Below are 18288 nucleotides of genomic sequence, written 5' to 3'. Positions count from 1 at the left end.
GCCATTTCGGTTCGGACGTGGATGAAAATGACCACAAACTACGAGACAAAAGTAGGATCGGCGCTCCATTATATTCCTCAGATTATTTGTTTCTGTGTTGTGTTTCCCAGTTACTAGAATTATGAGCAAATTGCCTGAGTAATCGGTAATGGTATCAACAGAAAAGTATGTTATAACATGGCTATAATATTACAGTGTAATAAATATACTATAAACGAAGTAATTAAAGTACTAAACGATATCAAATTACTACTGTACGAAGTGCAAAGTATTTGGTATGAAATAAGTACAGTATGCTATGAGTAATTTGACTAAGAAAGCAAGCACATTTTAACCTGTTAGAACTTAGTGAGTAGCATTTGGTCAATAATTATCACATTAATCATTAATGATACTAATGTGTAACTCACATCTGACAACAAGTTGCACAGTTTCACTGACAGCTAACTTGATGTCGTTTCCTGCTTCACACGTGTAGTGTCCTGTATCCAGACATCCAGCCTCGTTCCACGTGTACTCAGCCTGTTTAGAGTTTGCCACTTCACGCAGAGTCTGTGAGTTATTCAAAAGTTTGATATCAGATCCTGGATTACTGGTAACATCACACCTCAGAATCATAGGAGTCAACTCATCAACTGTAACCGGTGTAGACTTCGAGTTCAAAGTCAGAGACGTGATTGAAGATCGGTCTGCAAGTAAATATATTAGAAACAAATGGATCATTTCATGTGGAATAGGGAAACTGCTTCAGAGTTTGTCAGCCACACAGAGTAAGGATCATCGGACATCATGCACTATAGCAAGTATTGATTAATTCATGACTGGCCCACCCAGAGCGAGTTTTAACGACTCAATGGGTAGGTGTAAAACCACTACACCCTCTTCTCTCTCATTAACCACTAACAATTAACAACCAATCCACTGTCCTGGACAGACAGCACAGATAGCTGAGGTGTGTACACAGGACAGCGTGTTTGAACCTTAATTGGATATAAGCATACGTTGAAATGAAATTATTAGTTCATTAATTAAGCTAGAACAACGAATATTTATGGAGCGTAGCCTATTTATATGCACGGTAAATATGCAAATGTATGCACGATGTCACTGGTCAACCGTGTAGGTGAAGGGTCGGCGGACTTTGTTGACAAGTGTTGATTGGTCCATTAATTAAGCTATAACAGTGGATAGTAATCAATACCTTCTACATGTACTTATTAAATGTACACTGCTAACAATGTATGGACCGTGTTGGCATCTGACATCATTACCCTAATTCAGCTTCCGTTAACATTTACAAGTTGAAGTATTCCCTCAAGTTAATGAATGAAAAGATCCACTTATCATTAACAAAGTTCCAGTTCATTTTGTATTATAAAATATTTGCTTTACAAAACATTGTCCATTAGCGGATCCCCTCGGGAGTATCTGTTCTCCTATAAACGAGGCACTAGATATTCATATATATTAATAATTAACAACATTATGTAGCATGTATATCACAGCATGGTGTTCGGGCGCGAACCCCTCCCATGAACACCTATGTAAATCTAAAATGGTATTTAATTTGTATTAAAAGACCTACATACATGCAGAATTAATGTTATAATAACAAACCAAATATTTTACTCCCATTGTATATTCAGAGAAATGCTTTTGTCTAATGATTTCTGTGTGTTTGTGTTTCTAGCAGTACACGTGTAGTCACCAATTGCTGATCTCTGTATGCTATTTAAGGACAGAACAGAACTGGTTGATTTACTCTGAGAGTTAAACTTCCATGTGGAAAAACAGGATGGAGAACAGTCAGTCGCTCCACATGACACAGCTACATCGTCACCTTCCTTCACTGTTAGAAGAGAAGTGGTGTTTATCTGGACACTGTCTGGTCCATCTACAAAATAAACATAAAGAAAATAACAATTCAATCACTTTGTTGATGCCTAACAAACATACACGGGGTCATACCTAACCTAAAATGGGGGGTAAAAAGTAAAGGTTAATTCTAAACTATCTGAGCATTAGTATTGTTTCTGTGTTCACACATTTTGATGGCTTTTTTGTACTATATTATCTGTCAGTTTAGTCAGTTTAGTGTACAGTCCCAATTCAAATCAGTTCAATTATTGTATTTATTTTTCTCATATTTGTCCGAATCGTTAAGGTAAGGGATTGTCAAAGTTAAAGTTTGTTTTGTTTAACGACACCACTAGAGCACACTGATTTAGTAATTATTGGATATGGTATGTCAAGCATTTGGTAATAAGACATATAGTATTAGAGAGGAAGCCGGCTACATTTTTGTCCATTAGTAGCAAGGTTTATTTTATATGCACCGTCCCACAGACAGATAGCACATACCATGGCCTTTGATATACCAGTCGTGGTGCACTGGTTGGAACGAGATATAGCCCAATGGACCCAACAACGGATATCGATCCCAAACCGACCGTGCTTCAAGCGAGCGCTTCAGTCAGAATACATTATACATTTTTATTTACGTATCAAAGACATTGAATGTGTCTCAAACAATCACCACTATCAAACTGATCTACATCTATAATTCTGACTGTTTACTGTAGGTAATTTTGAAGTAAAGAAGAATTTTGAAATGATCTCTTAAGATTTCAAGTGAATTAATCGTTCATTAAGTAAAACTATAACAAAAGAAGCAAATTAAATTATACTACTCACAGTACACCGTCAGTGTGATCTGTTTAGTTTTAGATGTTGATAAAAATGAGTTGGTCGCTGTACACGTGTACACATTCCCTGTATGACTCCTGTTTATGTTTGTCAGTTTTAACTGAGAGGTTGGTGAGATCGGTTGATGTCTCGGAGTCCAGGAATAGGAACATGGTGGTATACAACTAGCAGCGCATGTCACAGACAGACTGTCTCCTTCTGCTACAGACCCAGGTGGTAATGGACTGAATGTAACAGAGACTGGACCACCTGAAAAAGATATAAAAAAGCTATTTTAATATGTCTAGCAAAATACAAACGCTTCACTGCATTAACAATGTCGGAGGATGGTTTATGTTATGCTGTATAGTTTAAATGTTTTATACATAATAGTTAGTCTTACGTTAGAATATTTCCACCAATATACGTGTGTGCTTTTTAGTGGAACACCCTGCACTGATCTCGGTGATGCCTTGTTTTGGTTTCTGTAGCATTAAAGTTTAAGATGGATACAATGAAATATAAGTAATGTCTTATCTCAGCTATGAACAAGAGTATCGGTGAAGTACGTGATACGCCCATCAAAAGTAAGTCGTGGTGGCCTAGTTATGGCACGCAACACACAGCCATCGCAAGGTGTACTTGCATTCAAGGTTTAATGATCCTATGTGAATTGACAAGGAATATATGACCCAGAGAAAGAGTTCATATAATGTAATGCATGAAGAGTAGGTCGGGGTCAGCTAGTTATGGTAATTGACACACCGCCATCCCAAGTTGTACTTGCATGTAACGTTTAATGATGCTATATGAATTGATAAGAAAAATGTACTTCGATAAGCCGTAGTGTTCAAAAACTAGAGTCTGTCACTTTAATTAAATATGTATTTATCAAATATTAACTTTAATTGGCACACGACGAACGACAGTGTAAACGGGTATAATGTTTACTAATGTATAATTATATATCTCTTTAGGCGTAAAAGCATGCGAAATAGATGACTTGAGGATAACACTTTCTGCAGTGACGATAACACATTTTAGAGTGAAATAGTGAATTAATTTTCACTCCAAAAATTGTGTTATCGTTACTGAGTGACTGATAACACTTTTATTTCACTGATATTTTAAGATATTTCACTAAATGTTATATAATAAATAATCGTCTATTACAGACTTTATGCCGTTATCTTTCACATTATTTACACCGTTTAGCTGAAATGATAAATTCTGGAAAATGCAACGTGTTACTGGTCAACTTGATATTTCTAGCAGCCCAACATACGAAATAAAACAAATACGTAGATCGAAAGCTATGGTCATCGGCTTTAATACTACACTGACCATACATGAATAACCTTCTGTAGTTTTAGACAGAGACTTTATTTGTTTATCATATAATATATAACTAAATTTATAACTTACTGCTGAGCTGCAGCCTAAATGTGTTGCTTCGTGTTCTAGCTGTATCTAGATTACACCACCAGTCTACAGCATCACTAACTGCAGCTCTGTTGATTCTCAGAGTATACGTCTTAGTGGTGGACAAGCTGCTGTCTGTTCCACTGTCACAGGATACAATGTAACCTTGTGGTGGTCTACTGAACAACGAACACCAGCCACCATTCTGTCTGAGGGAAACTAACACATCAGATGCGGTTTTCTTAAGGAATTGTACTTTATCACTGAGATCAGCAGCCTGTGACACTGTACACGTCAAGGTAAACGGCTTATTCAACACTGCATAAGATGAAGATCCAGAAATGGACAGTGATGCCCCTATGAAATAGAAATAAAATATAATAATAATATATATGTATCACTACCACTATAAAATGCTTTGACTAAAGTCATGACAGTGTTAGTGTCACAACAGGTAACCTTTATTGATACTTGTCGAATTTGCCAGCTCATTTGGTACCAGGACAAACAGGTATTCTTAAAGGCAACATATGTACTCCACTATTAAGGAAGGAAGGAAATGTTTTATTTAACGACGCACTCAACACATTTTATTTACGGTTATATGGCGTCAGACATATAGTTATACTCCAATATTACAAATTGTTTGAAACAAATATTCACAAAATAATATTCGATTTGCATACGCATACGCATAAGCATGCATGTGCACACACACAGCGAGAGAGAGAGAGAGAGAGAGAGAGAGAGAGAGAGAGAGAGAGAGAGAGAGAGAGAGAGAGAGAGAGAGAGAGAGAGGAAATATTTTATTTAATGCCCACTGTTTCATGCACGTAAGCGGGATCGACCGCGCAGATTGTAGGCCCCATGCATATGGTTGAGTTAAAGAAACTTCCTTTTTATGGAAGCTTCGATAGCTCAGAGCGTATCGTGGTTAGTCTTGCACTTTGCGGGCGAATCGGTGCCACAGGTTCGAGTCCCAGCAACGGCATGGGACAATTTTTGAGGCCAGAAAGGATTTAATCATCCCCTGCGCCAGTGCGTTAATATCTATGTATGTAATAGTCAGCCTCGACATACATACAATATATAGATATTCATACATCAATACATACTAGCCAGTGCCAGGTCTGCCCACTGTTTCATGCACGTAAGCTCGATCGACCGCGTAGATTGTAGGCCCCATGCATATGGTTGAGTTAAAGAAACTTCCTTTTTATGGAAGCTTCGATAGCTCAGAGCGTATCGTGGTTAGTCTTGCAATTTGCGGGCGAATCGGTGCCACAGGTTCGAGTCCCAGCAACGGCATGGGACAATTTTTGAGGCCAGAAAGGATTTAATCATCCCCTGCGCCAGTGCGTTAATATCTATGTATGTAATAGTCAGCCTCGACATACATACAATATATAGATATTCATACATCAATACATACTAGCCAGTGCCAGGTCTCCCACTGTTTCATGCACGTAAGCGGGATCGACCGCGTAGATTGTAGGCCCCATGCATATGGTTGAGTTAAAGAAACTTCCTTTTTATGGAAGCTTCGATAGCTCAGAGCGTATCGTGGTTAGTCTTGCAATTTGCGGGCGAATCGGTGCCACAGGTTCCAGTCCCAGCAACGGCATGGGACAATTTTTGAGGCCAGAAAGGATTTAATCATCCCCTGCGCCAGTGCGTTAATATCTATGTATGTAATAGTCAACCTCGACATATATACAATATATAGATATTCATACATCAATACATACTAGCCAGTGCCAGGTCTGCCCACTGTTTCATGCACGTAAGCGGGATCGACCGCGTAGATTGTAGGCCCCATGCATATGGTTGAGTTAAAGAAACTTCCTTTTTATGGAAGCTTCGATAGCTCAGAGCGTATCGTGGTTAGTCTTGCAATTTGCGGGCGAATCGGTGCCACAGGTTCGAGTCCCAGCAACGGCATGGGATAATTTTTGAGGACAGAAAGGATTTAATCATCCCCTGCGCCAGTGCGTTAATATCTATGTATGTAATAGTCAACCTCGACATACATACAATATATAGATATTCATACATCAATACATACTAGCCAGTGCCAGGTCTGCCCACTGTTTCATGCACGTAAGCGGGATCGACCGCGTAGATTGTAGGCCCCATGCATATGGTTGAGTTAAAGAAACTTCCTTTTTAAGGAAGCTTCGATAGCTCAGAGCGTATCGTGGTTAGTCTTGCAATTTGCGGGCGAATCGGTGCCACAGGTTCGAGTCCCAGCAACGGCATGGGACAATTTTTGAGGACAGAAAGGATTTAATCATCCCCTGCGCCAGTGCGTTAATATCTATGTATGTAATAGTCAACCTCGACAAACATACAATATATAGATATTCATACATCAATACATACTAGCCAGTGCCAGGTCTGCCCACTGTTTCATGCACGTAAGCGGGATCGACCGCGTAGATTGTAGGCCCCATGCATATGGTTGAGTTAAAGAAACTTCCTTTTTATGGAAGCTTCGATAGCTCAGAGCGTATCGTGGTTAGTCTTGCAATTTGTGGGCGAATCGGTGCCACAAGTTCGAGTCCCAGCAACGGCATGGGACAATTTTTGAGCCCAGAAAGGATTTAATCATCCCCTGCGCCAGTGCGTTAATATCTATGTATGTAATAGTCAACCTCGACATACATACAATATATAGATATTCATACATCAATACATACTAGCCAGTGCCAGGTCTGCCCACTGTTTCATGCACGTAAGCGGGATCGACCGCGTAGATTGTAGGCCCCATGCATATGGTTGAGTTAAAGAAACTTCCGTTTTATGGAAGCTTCGATAGCTCAGAGCGTATCGTGGTTAGTCTTGCAATTTCCGGGCGAATCGGTGCCACAGGTTCGAGTCCCAGCAACGGCATGGGACAATTTTTGAGGCCAGAAAGGATTTAATCATCCCCTGCGCCAGTGCGTTAATATCTATGTATGTAATAGTCAGCCTCGACATACATACAATATATAGATATTCATACATCAATACATACTAGCCAGTGCCAGGTCTGCCCACTGTTTCATGCACGTAAGCGGGATCGACCGCGTAGATTGTAGGCCCCATGCATATGGTTGAGTTAAAGAAACTTCCTTTTTATGGAAGCTTCGATAGCTCAGAGCGTATCGTGGTTAGTCTTGCAATTTGCGGGCGAATCGGTGCCACAGGTTCGAGTCCCAGCAACGGCATGGGACAATTTTTGAGGCCAGAAAAGTTTTAATCATCCCCTGCGCCAGTGCGTTAATATCTATGTATGTAATAGTCAGCCTCGACATACATACAATATATAGATATTCATACATCAATACATACTAGCCAGTGCCAGGTCTGCCCACTGTTTCATGCACGTAAGCGGGATCGACCGCGTAGATTGTAGGCCCCATGCATATGGTTGAGTTAAAGAAACTTCCTTTTTATGGAAGCTTCGATAGCTCAGAGCGTATCGTGGTTAGTCTTGCAATTTGCGGGCGAATCGGTGCCACAGGTTCCAGTCCCAGCAACGGCATGGGACAATTTTTGAGGCCAGAAAGGATTTAATCATCCCTGCGCCAGTGCGTTAATATCTATGTATGTAATAGTCAACCTCGACATACATACAATATATAGATATTCATACATCAATACATACTAGCCAGTGCCAGGTCTGCCCACTGTTTCATGCACGTAAGCGGGATCGACCGCGTAGATTGTAGGCCCCATGCATATGGTTGAGTTAAAGAAACTTCCTTTTTATGGAAGCTTCGATAGCTCAGAGCGTATCGTGGTTAGTCTTGCAATTTGCGGGCGAATCGGTGCCACAGGTTCGAGTCCCAGCAACGGCATGGGACAATTTTTGAGGCCAGAAAGGATTTAATCATCCCCTGCGCCAGTGCGTTAATATTTATGTATGTAATAGTCAACCTCGACATACATACAATATATAGATATTCATACATCAATACATACTAGCCAGTGCCAGGTCTGCCCACTGTTTCATGCACGTAAGCGGGATCGACCGCGTAGATTGTAGGCCCCATGCATATGGTTGAGTTAAAGAAACTTCCTTTTTATGGAAGCTTCGATAGCTCAGAGCGTATCGTGGTTAGTCTTGCAATTTGTGGGCGAATCGGTGCCACAAGTTCGAGTCCCAGCAACGGCATGGGACAATTTTTGAGCCCAGAAAGGATTTAATCATCCCCTGCGCCAGTGCGTTAATATCTATGTATGTAATAGTCAACCTCGACATACATACAATATATAGATATTCATACATCAGTACATACATACATACATATATGCAACATATAGGTATTCATACATTTATACATACTTGCCAGCACCAGATTTACTCAAAAATGCATCTGCGTTATAATGTGGAGTGCAGTTATAATGACGGATAGCTAAGTATTCTATTTAAGAATGTTTCTATGCCTGAATGGTTATTATGGCAGTCATGAAATTGCGGGCTAATTCGGTGCCTCATGTTCAAGCCCCAGCAAGGATAATTTGTGAGGCCATAGATTAGTATATCTTCGTTACAAGTGCGTTATTATTATATGTATGCTGTAGGGGAACCCGAGATATTGTATATATATATCAATATATCTTTCTATACATATATGGACACGAGCATACATACATACATACATACATTCATACATACATGCCACAGGTTCGAGTCCCAGCAACGGCATGGGACAATTTTTGAGGCCAGAAAGGATTTAATCATCCCCTGCGCCAGTGCGTTAATATCTATGAATGTAATAGTCAACCTCGACATACATACAATATATATATATAGATATTCATACATCAATACATACGTGCATACATACATACACTCATACACACATACATACATCCATGCATGTATACATGCATACATACATACATACATACATACCTACATACATACATACATACATACATACATATAGTGTAGCTCAGTGGTAGAACGTGCGCGTCATGTGTGCATGTTATGTCTGTGACAGTTTATACTCAACCGTTTGAAGTATTTCTTAATGTTTTCTAAAACATTTTGATATTATTTGCTAAGTAGAAAAAGAGAAAGTCAACATGAATGAAGAAAATATAACACTCATAACAAATTATGGATCACAGCCGATATCTACGGGGTGTCTGCGATGGTTTGGCTTATTTCATTAATTAATTTATATGTATTATCGTGTTTTTATCCAATTAAGATTCAAGCATGCTGTCTTGGGCACACCCTTCAGCTATTTGGGTGGTCTGTACAGGGCAGAAAGTTAGTGGTTAGTTTGTAATTAGTGGTTAGTGACAGAGAAGTCGGTGTAGTGGTCATACACCTATCCATTGAGTCGTTAAACTCGCTCTTGCTGGGAGCCGGTACCGGGATGCGAACCCAGTACCTATCAACACGGTAGTTTAACCACTACACCACCGAGACTGGAGAGACATTTGTTTACATGTTCGAGATGTATTCTTATGAACGCGTACCGTTCTGTTGCTCCTTTTTGCTATATTTGCTTTATAAATACAGAAGTAGTAAACACTCACCCAGAACGTGATTAACAGCGGTCATAGAAACTAATGTGTACATGAACACAGCCATTATTAAACAGATCTATACAAACGGGCTTTCTTCCGGGTACAGTGTGTATGAATTTATGTAGGTGAACAATCAACAGAATATCTGGGTCAAACGTATCTTCATGTATGGGGGTGGTATGTAGCGCCACAACTGGTGTAACATAGGTTTTATTATATGCTGTTTCGTAGGTATTCCGTATATTATCGGTTAACTGAACATTCTTCTAACGGATGTTTTGGTAGGCGACTGGTTATCCTGGTGGTCTGGGAACTACGTGCGATTCCGTAACATGGGATCGTGTTCCAGTAATGATATGAGTGACAATTTGTGGGGGCCAAAAGGAATTTAATCCCAGTGCCAGTGCGTTATTTTTGTTTAATCATTTACTACTTAATATATTTACCAACGTTGTCATAATATAGTGCTGTAATAATTAACTCGACCGACAATATAACTATTACATGTTGAACGTTCATCCGAGTGCACTATTTTAACACATTCAGTAAGCTTATACGTTTGAATGAGCAAATTACTAGTAATATTACTGGATTATTTGATGGTAAAAAAAGTAAATATTTTATATCTTGTCTGATTGCGTTTCTTTCCCGGTTCCTACAACCAGTGCACCACGACTGGTATATCAAAGACCTTTGTATGTGCTTTCCTGTCTGTGGCAAAAAGTCCATATAAATATTCATTGCTACTAATGGACAAAAATATTCGGTTACCTCTGAAGACTACGTTCCAGAATTATCAAACATTCATTAAATAAAATATTTCTTCTTCTCCTTCCTCTGCCCCTTATGTATGCTCACACTACTAGTATTTGACTTAGAGCTATCAAATGGGATGAATAATGTGTTCCACAGTGTTTAAGCCCCCGTGAGTGATTTGAGAGTGGGGAGTAATGTTGTGTTGTTTTTTGTTTTGTTTTTGTTGTTTGTTTTTCTGTTTGGGTTTGGTTTTGTTTTTGTTTTTGTTTTGTTTTTACATTTTTGTTTTTTTTTCTTCTTTTTTTCTCGTTTTTTTTTGGGAGGGGGGGGTTGACGGGGGCTGGGGTAAGGACCTTCAATCAAATTCACCCTTTTGACTAAAATAACGGGGTTTTAAAACCCGGAGTGACATTAGGGGTTAGGTATCAACAAGTATCAATCGTTGTTTCTCTGCCATTATTGACCTAAAACTATCATATTTGGCGCACCAACTTCCCATGGGATAAGGAATATATTTTAGTCCCTTCCTGGAAGGGAATATAGTTGAGGGACTATAGTTGTCATCTCCGTCATTTTGTCTGTCTGTCTGTCATTTTGTCTCCGTATGTCGGTCTTCCCGCTCTCTCTCTCTCTCTCTCTCTCTCTCTCTCTCTCTCTCTCTCTCTCTCTCTCTCTCTCTCTCTCTCTCTCTCCATGGTTTGTGCTATCCTGCCTGTGAGAAGCGCAAATAAAAGATCCCTTGCTGCTAATCGGAAAGAGTAGCCCGTGTAGTAGCGACAGCGGGTTTCCTCTCAAAATCCGTGTGGTTCTTAACCATATGTCTGACGCCATATAACCGGAACTAAAATGTGTTGAGTGCGTCGTTAAATAAAACATTTCTTTCTTTCTTTCGCTGTGACAGCTGAGAGTAATACATTTTCGCGCGTGTGTGTGTGTGTGTGTATGTGTGTGTGTGTGCGAAAGCGGGCTTCGGGCTACAGTTTATACGAAAATTCCGTCACACAGCGGGCTTTGGGAACCAGTAGCATTTGGGCGACAGTAAATGCCGTCGCCCGAATGCCATTACCACTGTAGTGTCGTTTAATTGTTAATATATTTAACATCAGTTGATGTTCTTTAATAGTTATTCATTGATAATTTGAAAATATGACAAAACGTTGCTCGAAAAATAAACTGTAATTTTAAGAAACGAGCTTTAAATTGGCTTCTACCGAAATGTGTGTGAACGATAAACTGTCAGAGAGCAGGCTTCGGGCTACAGGTGTGTGAATCGTATAACGGCGTTGTTTGTTCACCAATAGTGCCAGTACTCTGCAAACCTCGTTTTATTTTTATATTCCATCTATGTGCAAATTATCAATTAATTCTAATACGTTAAAGCTAATAACACACTTTGAGAAATTAAGCCAGCCGCTGCCTTCTCTTTTGAGTCGAGTGCTGCTAAAAAAAAAAAAATTGCGCATGCGTTAATCATTTGACGTCACTTAAAAAGAATCATAGATCTCCATTTTGTTTCAAAATTTATTAGAAGTATAGCTAAATTGTATGTTTTAATTCTTAAATTACATTTTTTTTTTTCGTGAAATAAGCTTATTGTTGAATGATTTAGTTAACGGAGATCCGTCTCGCTGGGGTTGAGTACAGAAATGGGTAAGTTTTGAATTTACAATATTCACACAAGTCGCAAAATCGACAAATCATGTCAAATGTGTTTAATGTCAACTTTTTTCGGATTTGTACTATGTAGGTGATAAAAGTAGGGTATAATATCCGCCCGGTCCCCTCCATTATTATTTTTAGTTAGGGTTTAGGGTTAGGGGTTAGGGTTAGAGTTGGGGTTAGGGTTGGGGTTAAGGTTAGGGTTAGGGTTAGTGAGGGGGGGACCGGGCGGATATTTTTCCAAAAGTAGCATGGGTCCCTGGTGATTCGAGGTACTTAATAATTGTATTAGTATATATTTTTTTTTTATTGTTACTTCAACCAACAATGCTTAAAAATCTAGGCTACATATCGCACCGTCATACAATTTCGATCGACATGCCATGTTTTTGATACTTTGTTTGTATCTGCATGTATCGCGAGATGATGCGAGATAATTACGTCACTATCGAGTCAATCGACCTGAAAATAAACAACGAAGTGTCTTTTTTCTCTCAATATTGAAAATGCTTCAAATCAAGCTGCCAACTTTGTTTTAACTAAAATACCATAACTATTGTGCATGTTGTCAGTTTTTTCTCAATGCTGTATTTTGGTATTAATGAAATGCCTCACATTTGATTTGCCAAACAAACTATTACTTGAAAATATATTATACTTTTGATTTGTCTTTTGGACGAATGAATAGTGCGTCACACCAATATAATCCAATGTATTTGATTTATTGCGCGTTGCCATAATTACAAAATTAACTTATATATATAATAAGGCAAATAGTATGTCCGGCATCAATTAATTATTTATATATACACATTTGAGAGAAGAAATTATAATTACCTGAACCTCGGCAACGTCATCTCTAGAGACTTCCATGAGTTCATCATAGTAGTCGAGTTCTCGGGTGCTCTCAGCCGCAGGGGCACCGATGGTGTCCTCCTGGACCGAACACAGAACGCATGTCCAGTTAAACGGCTCCTGTGAATTTACTAACTGGCGATATCTACTTCGACTCGTGCCACTGTTGCACGTCCTGTGTTGCCACAGGGTGCAACCGTCACAGAGCAAACCCTCCTGACGTGGACGAACTGGATGATCGCAAACAAGGCATCCGTTAGCAGCCATATTTTGTAAATTCTATCTCAGTATTTGAAAGCGAATGATGTGTGCATATTTGTGAGAAGCTTTTTATAAAAGTTAATGGATTAAGAGGTTAACAACGTTAACTGATTAAAACAGCAGTGTAATTAATAGAACAAGGCATGTTTTGTGAGTTCAGTTATGACAGTGAATACTGTGCACACTGTAATCGGGGATAATGGTGAACAGTTAATCAGTCAATCAAGATTAATCAAGTAATTATGGCATTAATTCAGTAAATTGTGAACGGTACATTTATTTATTTGCTGTAATGAAATAAAGGAATATGCATCACTCAATAAAATCATAGTGATTTGGCACAGCTTGTTGAAGTGGAATGGACAGAACTAATAATTACGAATATATCACATTATACAAGAAAACAAACAAGTAAGTACTGTTTATGTATTTATTATTAAAAAATTGCACATTACACAATAAAAACAAAACAATAAATGAATGTTGTCTTGTTCATATATTTATTATACCAAATTGAACATCAAAGTGTGCACTTATGACAAATAGTTGCGTAGTAACGTGTGACAACTTCACCCGACATAAAAATGCTACACTGAGAAAATCCTGGTGATCTCGCCACAGCCTGAAAAAGTGAAATAATAAGAAATGTAAACTTAAAAAATGTTACATTACATGATGAAACAAACCATAAATGTGTACTTTACGTGTATTTATTATAATAAACTGTAAGCGTAAACAAGAAAAATCCTGGCGATCTCGCCCCGGCTTGCAAGTGAAATCGTCAGAAATGTAAACTACCAATGTATTACATTTTAAAACAAGAAAATCAAACCATGACTACTGCACATGTTTTTACTTAATGAAGTAAACATATAACAGCTTGTAACTTGAATATTGTTGAGTTATAATGTACTGGCGACTTCGCTAAACAGACATGCAACACGGAAGTAAATATGGCGATCTCGCCACAGCAGTCCCAACACAAAACTAGTAGTATAAGTGGTATAACCCTGTAGTTTTGGCACAAAAACATGCTGATAATGACAGTAGATATATATTATAATATATGTTGTAATATATGTCTTCTAGCAAGTGTAATATGTATGATAACTTCGCCTAACGATGAAAATAAGTCCTGGCGAACTCGCCCGGGGCGACTTCGCCAGGGCGAGATCGACACGGGGCGAGATCGCCAGGCTCCTTTACATTTACTACAAATGAAGGTGGTTTGGTGGAGAAAATATATAGTTCTGTACCTCTTGTCAGAGTACTTAAGGTGGCAATCCGAATTTTGGTGCTGTTGATACGTACATGTAGAACAAGTGGCTTAAATATTAACCTATGACAAAAACATAATGTAAATATGTTTACAGTGAACACTGTTTATTGGTCTGCAAATAATTTATTCAATATTTTTTACAAGTTGCAAACATTTTATGATTTTATTTTAAAAAGAAGATTTTAATGTAAATTATTGAATGCAGTATAGACACTATACTATCATAACAAGGACAAAAATAGGCAGCCAATGAAACTGTTGAAATCATATGACGTTTGTCAAAATATAGCGGAAACACCTGGGTTTTTTTAGGGAAACTTGGCATTCATGGGAGATTATCACTGTTTTTCACAATAAACTAATGTGACTTGAGTACGGTAAAGTATTATTGTTGTACGAAATATTGATTTTATTATATTTTAATTTTCTGCTTATCGTATCGAAAACATATGACACAAGATATTTGATGCAATCAAAAGTACACACTTGCTTACAATTATAGGTATATCCCCAAACAGAAACCTCTAATACAAATAGGCCTACTATAGTTACATATATAACATAAATATAACATATCCGATCTCACTATTTGGGGATACCTTAGTTCATCAAGATTAACCTCAAGTGCAAGCACATGTCGAGGTTAATCTGCCTAAGGCATTACGCAAATAGCAGATCTGAAGGGTTCCAAGCAATTTTGCTCGGAACGGAATTGTGGTCAAAATAACGACTACCATCATGTTTTCCCACCCTAATTGTGTATTGTGATCTATTTCGAGCTCATGGAGACCAAGAAATACTTACTTTGAAACGATCTTCACTTTGAATTAAGGAAGAAGTCTGACTGTGTGTTTTTTTGTTTTTGTTTTTAAAGGGACATTCCAGAGTTTACTGGTGTTTTTAAGATGTTATCGACTAATGGACTTTTTGACGACTAATTACATATCAAATATATTGTTTCTAAATAAAACAAATTGTGGCTGTATATTAAACGTCTTTCTGATTGTTTTAGTATTTGTACGTCTAGGTTAAATTTCATTTTATTTCCTAAAAAAGATTTTTTCGTACATAGAAAATTATTTGAAGACAAAATCCAGTTTTGCCTTCTTACAAATATTAAGATGACCAGAAACACATTAAATATACAGACAATGATATTCTAAACAAGAAAATATATTTAATATGTAAGTTTAATCGTAGAAATATTTTATTAGTTGGAAACATCTTACAATGCAGCAAACTCGAGAATGTCCGTTTAACAGTGCTTTCCACAAGAATTATTGGCTAACAATTGGCGGATTTGACTGTATAAAGTACATAGAAAATCTACATCATATTATATCTATCAAAACAGCAGCCAAATATTTGTCAGTGCATTGAAGTGATTTATATATCTGCTTGTGGAGTCGCATGTTAATCTGTCGATCACTAACATGAATTTTCCAAACATATGTTATCTACCAGTACCAGTAAAAGAAATTATTTTGTTGTAATTTTTATGGGCATTTAATTCAAGAAATAATCTTTACATTTCCAAACAAATATTAAGTAATAAATACTTTGGTTGATTATGTAACTTTAATACTGTCACTTAACTATTGTTACACTATTTTAACAAGGATAAATATTACATTTTCTAGATCAGCCCTTTGTCTGGTATTACTGGCACCGTACTAAACCTGGATGGAGAAAATTTGGTTGCTAATATTACTGTGACAGTGTGTGGAGAAACGTGAACTAAAATCAACCACAGTATCCAGGTACATAGATCTATACTCGAAAAATAAATATTAAAAAATTAAAAAGAAACTGCAGTTTCAAAAATTGCCATGTAGATAATCCATCATGGACTTCAATTTAATAGTCATGGAGTACTATTGGATGAAATCATATCTTAATGTCTGCATTATCAGATTTGAAATGAGCTAATACGTACCATTTTGTGACATGTAAGACAATTCCAGTTAAGATTGTGAGCACTGGTAGCCCGATGGTTTTTATTAACCCGTTCATTATTATTTCACTCTTGCAAAAGAAAACACTTTTTCCTCCATAACAACCTGCAGTAAATGTTAACTTACTTAATGATAAGATGTTTTTATGTTGTTTCTGTCACGTCTAGAAATACATGATACAATTGTTAATACATTTGTATCTGTGAGAATATTTTTTTGAAAAGAACCCACCATACTAGGGCATATTGTCTTGCAAATGGTATAATATACTTGTATAGACAAGAACTAGGACGTGGAGATGGATGTAAATTTTTTTTAAATATTACGTTTAATATGCTCTCAGGCTTTCTGCCAGAGGGTAAAACAGTTATGGTGCCATACCCAAATATTTTTGCAGATTTAATTTTTTTAAGTTAACCTTTTAACAAAGGTAGATGGAATCTTCATCAGTGTAGACCACTTTATTATTATGGTAGGTAGTTTGCTTTTCACACTAAAACAAATCATATATATTTCTTAAATTATTTTATTACCTTCTCAGTGTTCGAGATTAAAGATTTGGGGCAGTATCCCAGTTGGATACTAAGATTTCAAAATCTGGTATCCCACCTGATAATTTAGTATCCCACTTAAATGAAATTAATAAATAACATCGTAACAGACTTACACTGTTCTCGTTCCCAGTCTATTGCTACGTCGCAATCGAAATCGTGGAATTCGTAAAATTGGCAATCAAACGGAATTGGCAAAAAGATCTGCTGTATCTATTTTTGTGTAATACTGACATAAATTAATATTTAGCAGTAGTCTGTAAGTGTTTCTGACATTACTAATGATAAACCTACCTGTATCAATTTGAATTTGTAAAAATTTGAAGGGAGGAAACATCCAACAAAAACAATAGCGACTTAGCAGTTCTCAGTCCATTGCTATGCCGTTATTGCTCCAGTGTAGCATTAGACTGGGTACGAGTTGGGGGAGATATTGTTATGGCATAGCATTAGACTGTGTACGAGCTGGAAAATACTGTTATTTACTTAACTTCCCTAGTAAATGACGACTTTCATTGTTTCAGTGAAAAATAAAAACGCAGGATTAAAAAACCCCAACATTATATGGTATCCCAGTGGGATACTGGGTTATTGAAGTCTGGTATCCAAAATTAAATTCTGGTATCCCTGGGATATCGGGATACCGTTAATCTCGAACACTGCTTCTTAAAGAGAAGTCTGAAGGAAAACTGTGAACTGCTTTTTACATATAGCAAGCAAAAGCTGATAACCTCTTCTAAATGTTTATATATTAAAAATATTCTACCTATTATAGCTTCAAGTATTAGTCGTAATTTTATTTTCTGAATATTTTACCTTTCATTTTTAGGCATTTTGATTTGTACAATGTACCTGTACACTCAAGGCACTTAGTGAAGTTCTATACTGCATATTGGTGGGCAAAGTATTTTTTTAAATTTAAAGTAATCTTCACATGTCAGAAATAATTTGTTTACATTTCACTTTTTATTTTTTTATATATATATTTTGTTGCAGTAAGACTAAAGAGTAAGAGTGTTCAGCATAGCAGGATTCATTCCAGACTGAGTTTAATATCCTAAAATGGTACTAGTAATATGTTTCATATATTGTGTGTGTGTCTCCCCCTCCCTCCCTCTCTCTCTCTCTCTCTCTCTCTCTCTCTCTCTCTCTCTCTCTCTCTCTCTCTCTCTCTCTCTCTCTCTCTCTCTCTCTCTCTCTCTCTCTCTACACACATACATGTACATACATGTTTATAGTCCTGTCTATGGGGGAAGTGCATCTAAAGGATCTCTTGCTTATTTCTCGGTAGGAGTAGCCTATATGGAGTGGCAGCAGCATATTTTCCCTCTCATCT

The 18288-nt window shown here is 37.5% G+C and overlaps 1 protein-coding gene across 1 annotated transcript; it reads right to left on the bottom strand.

The window, feature by feature from the left end:
* Window positions 1–410: 410 nt before the first annotated feature.
* Window positions 411–9700, bottom strand: LOC121366315 (carcinoembryonic antigen-related cell adhesion molecule 1-like; the record flags this gene model as incomplete). The annotated part of the gene is made up of 5 exons (XM_041490806.1): window positions 9646–9700; window positions 4111–4464; window positions 2695–2955; window positions 1763–1894; window positions 411–689 (listed from the first exon to the last, which is right to left on the bottom strand). Coding segments are annotated over exons 1-5 (1081 nt in total), but the record flags the coding sequence as incomplete, so codon positions are not given.
* Between the last annotated feature and the right edge of the window lie 8588 nt (window positions 9701–18288).

Source organism: Gigantopelta aegis, unplaced genomic scaffold (assembly GCF_016097555.1).
Source record: "Gigantopelta aegis isolate Gae_Host unplaced genomic scaffold, Gae_host_genome ctg5292_pilon_pilon:::debris, whole genome shotgun sequence".
Taxonomy (NCBI): domain Eukaryota; kingdom Metazoa; phylum Mollusca; class Gastropoda; order Neomphalida; family Peltospiridae; genus Gigantopelta; species Gigantopelta aegis.
Note: the sequence above shows the minus strand (reverse complement) of the source record. Positions and strands in the feature narration are given on the sequence as shown.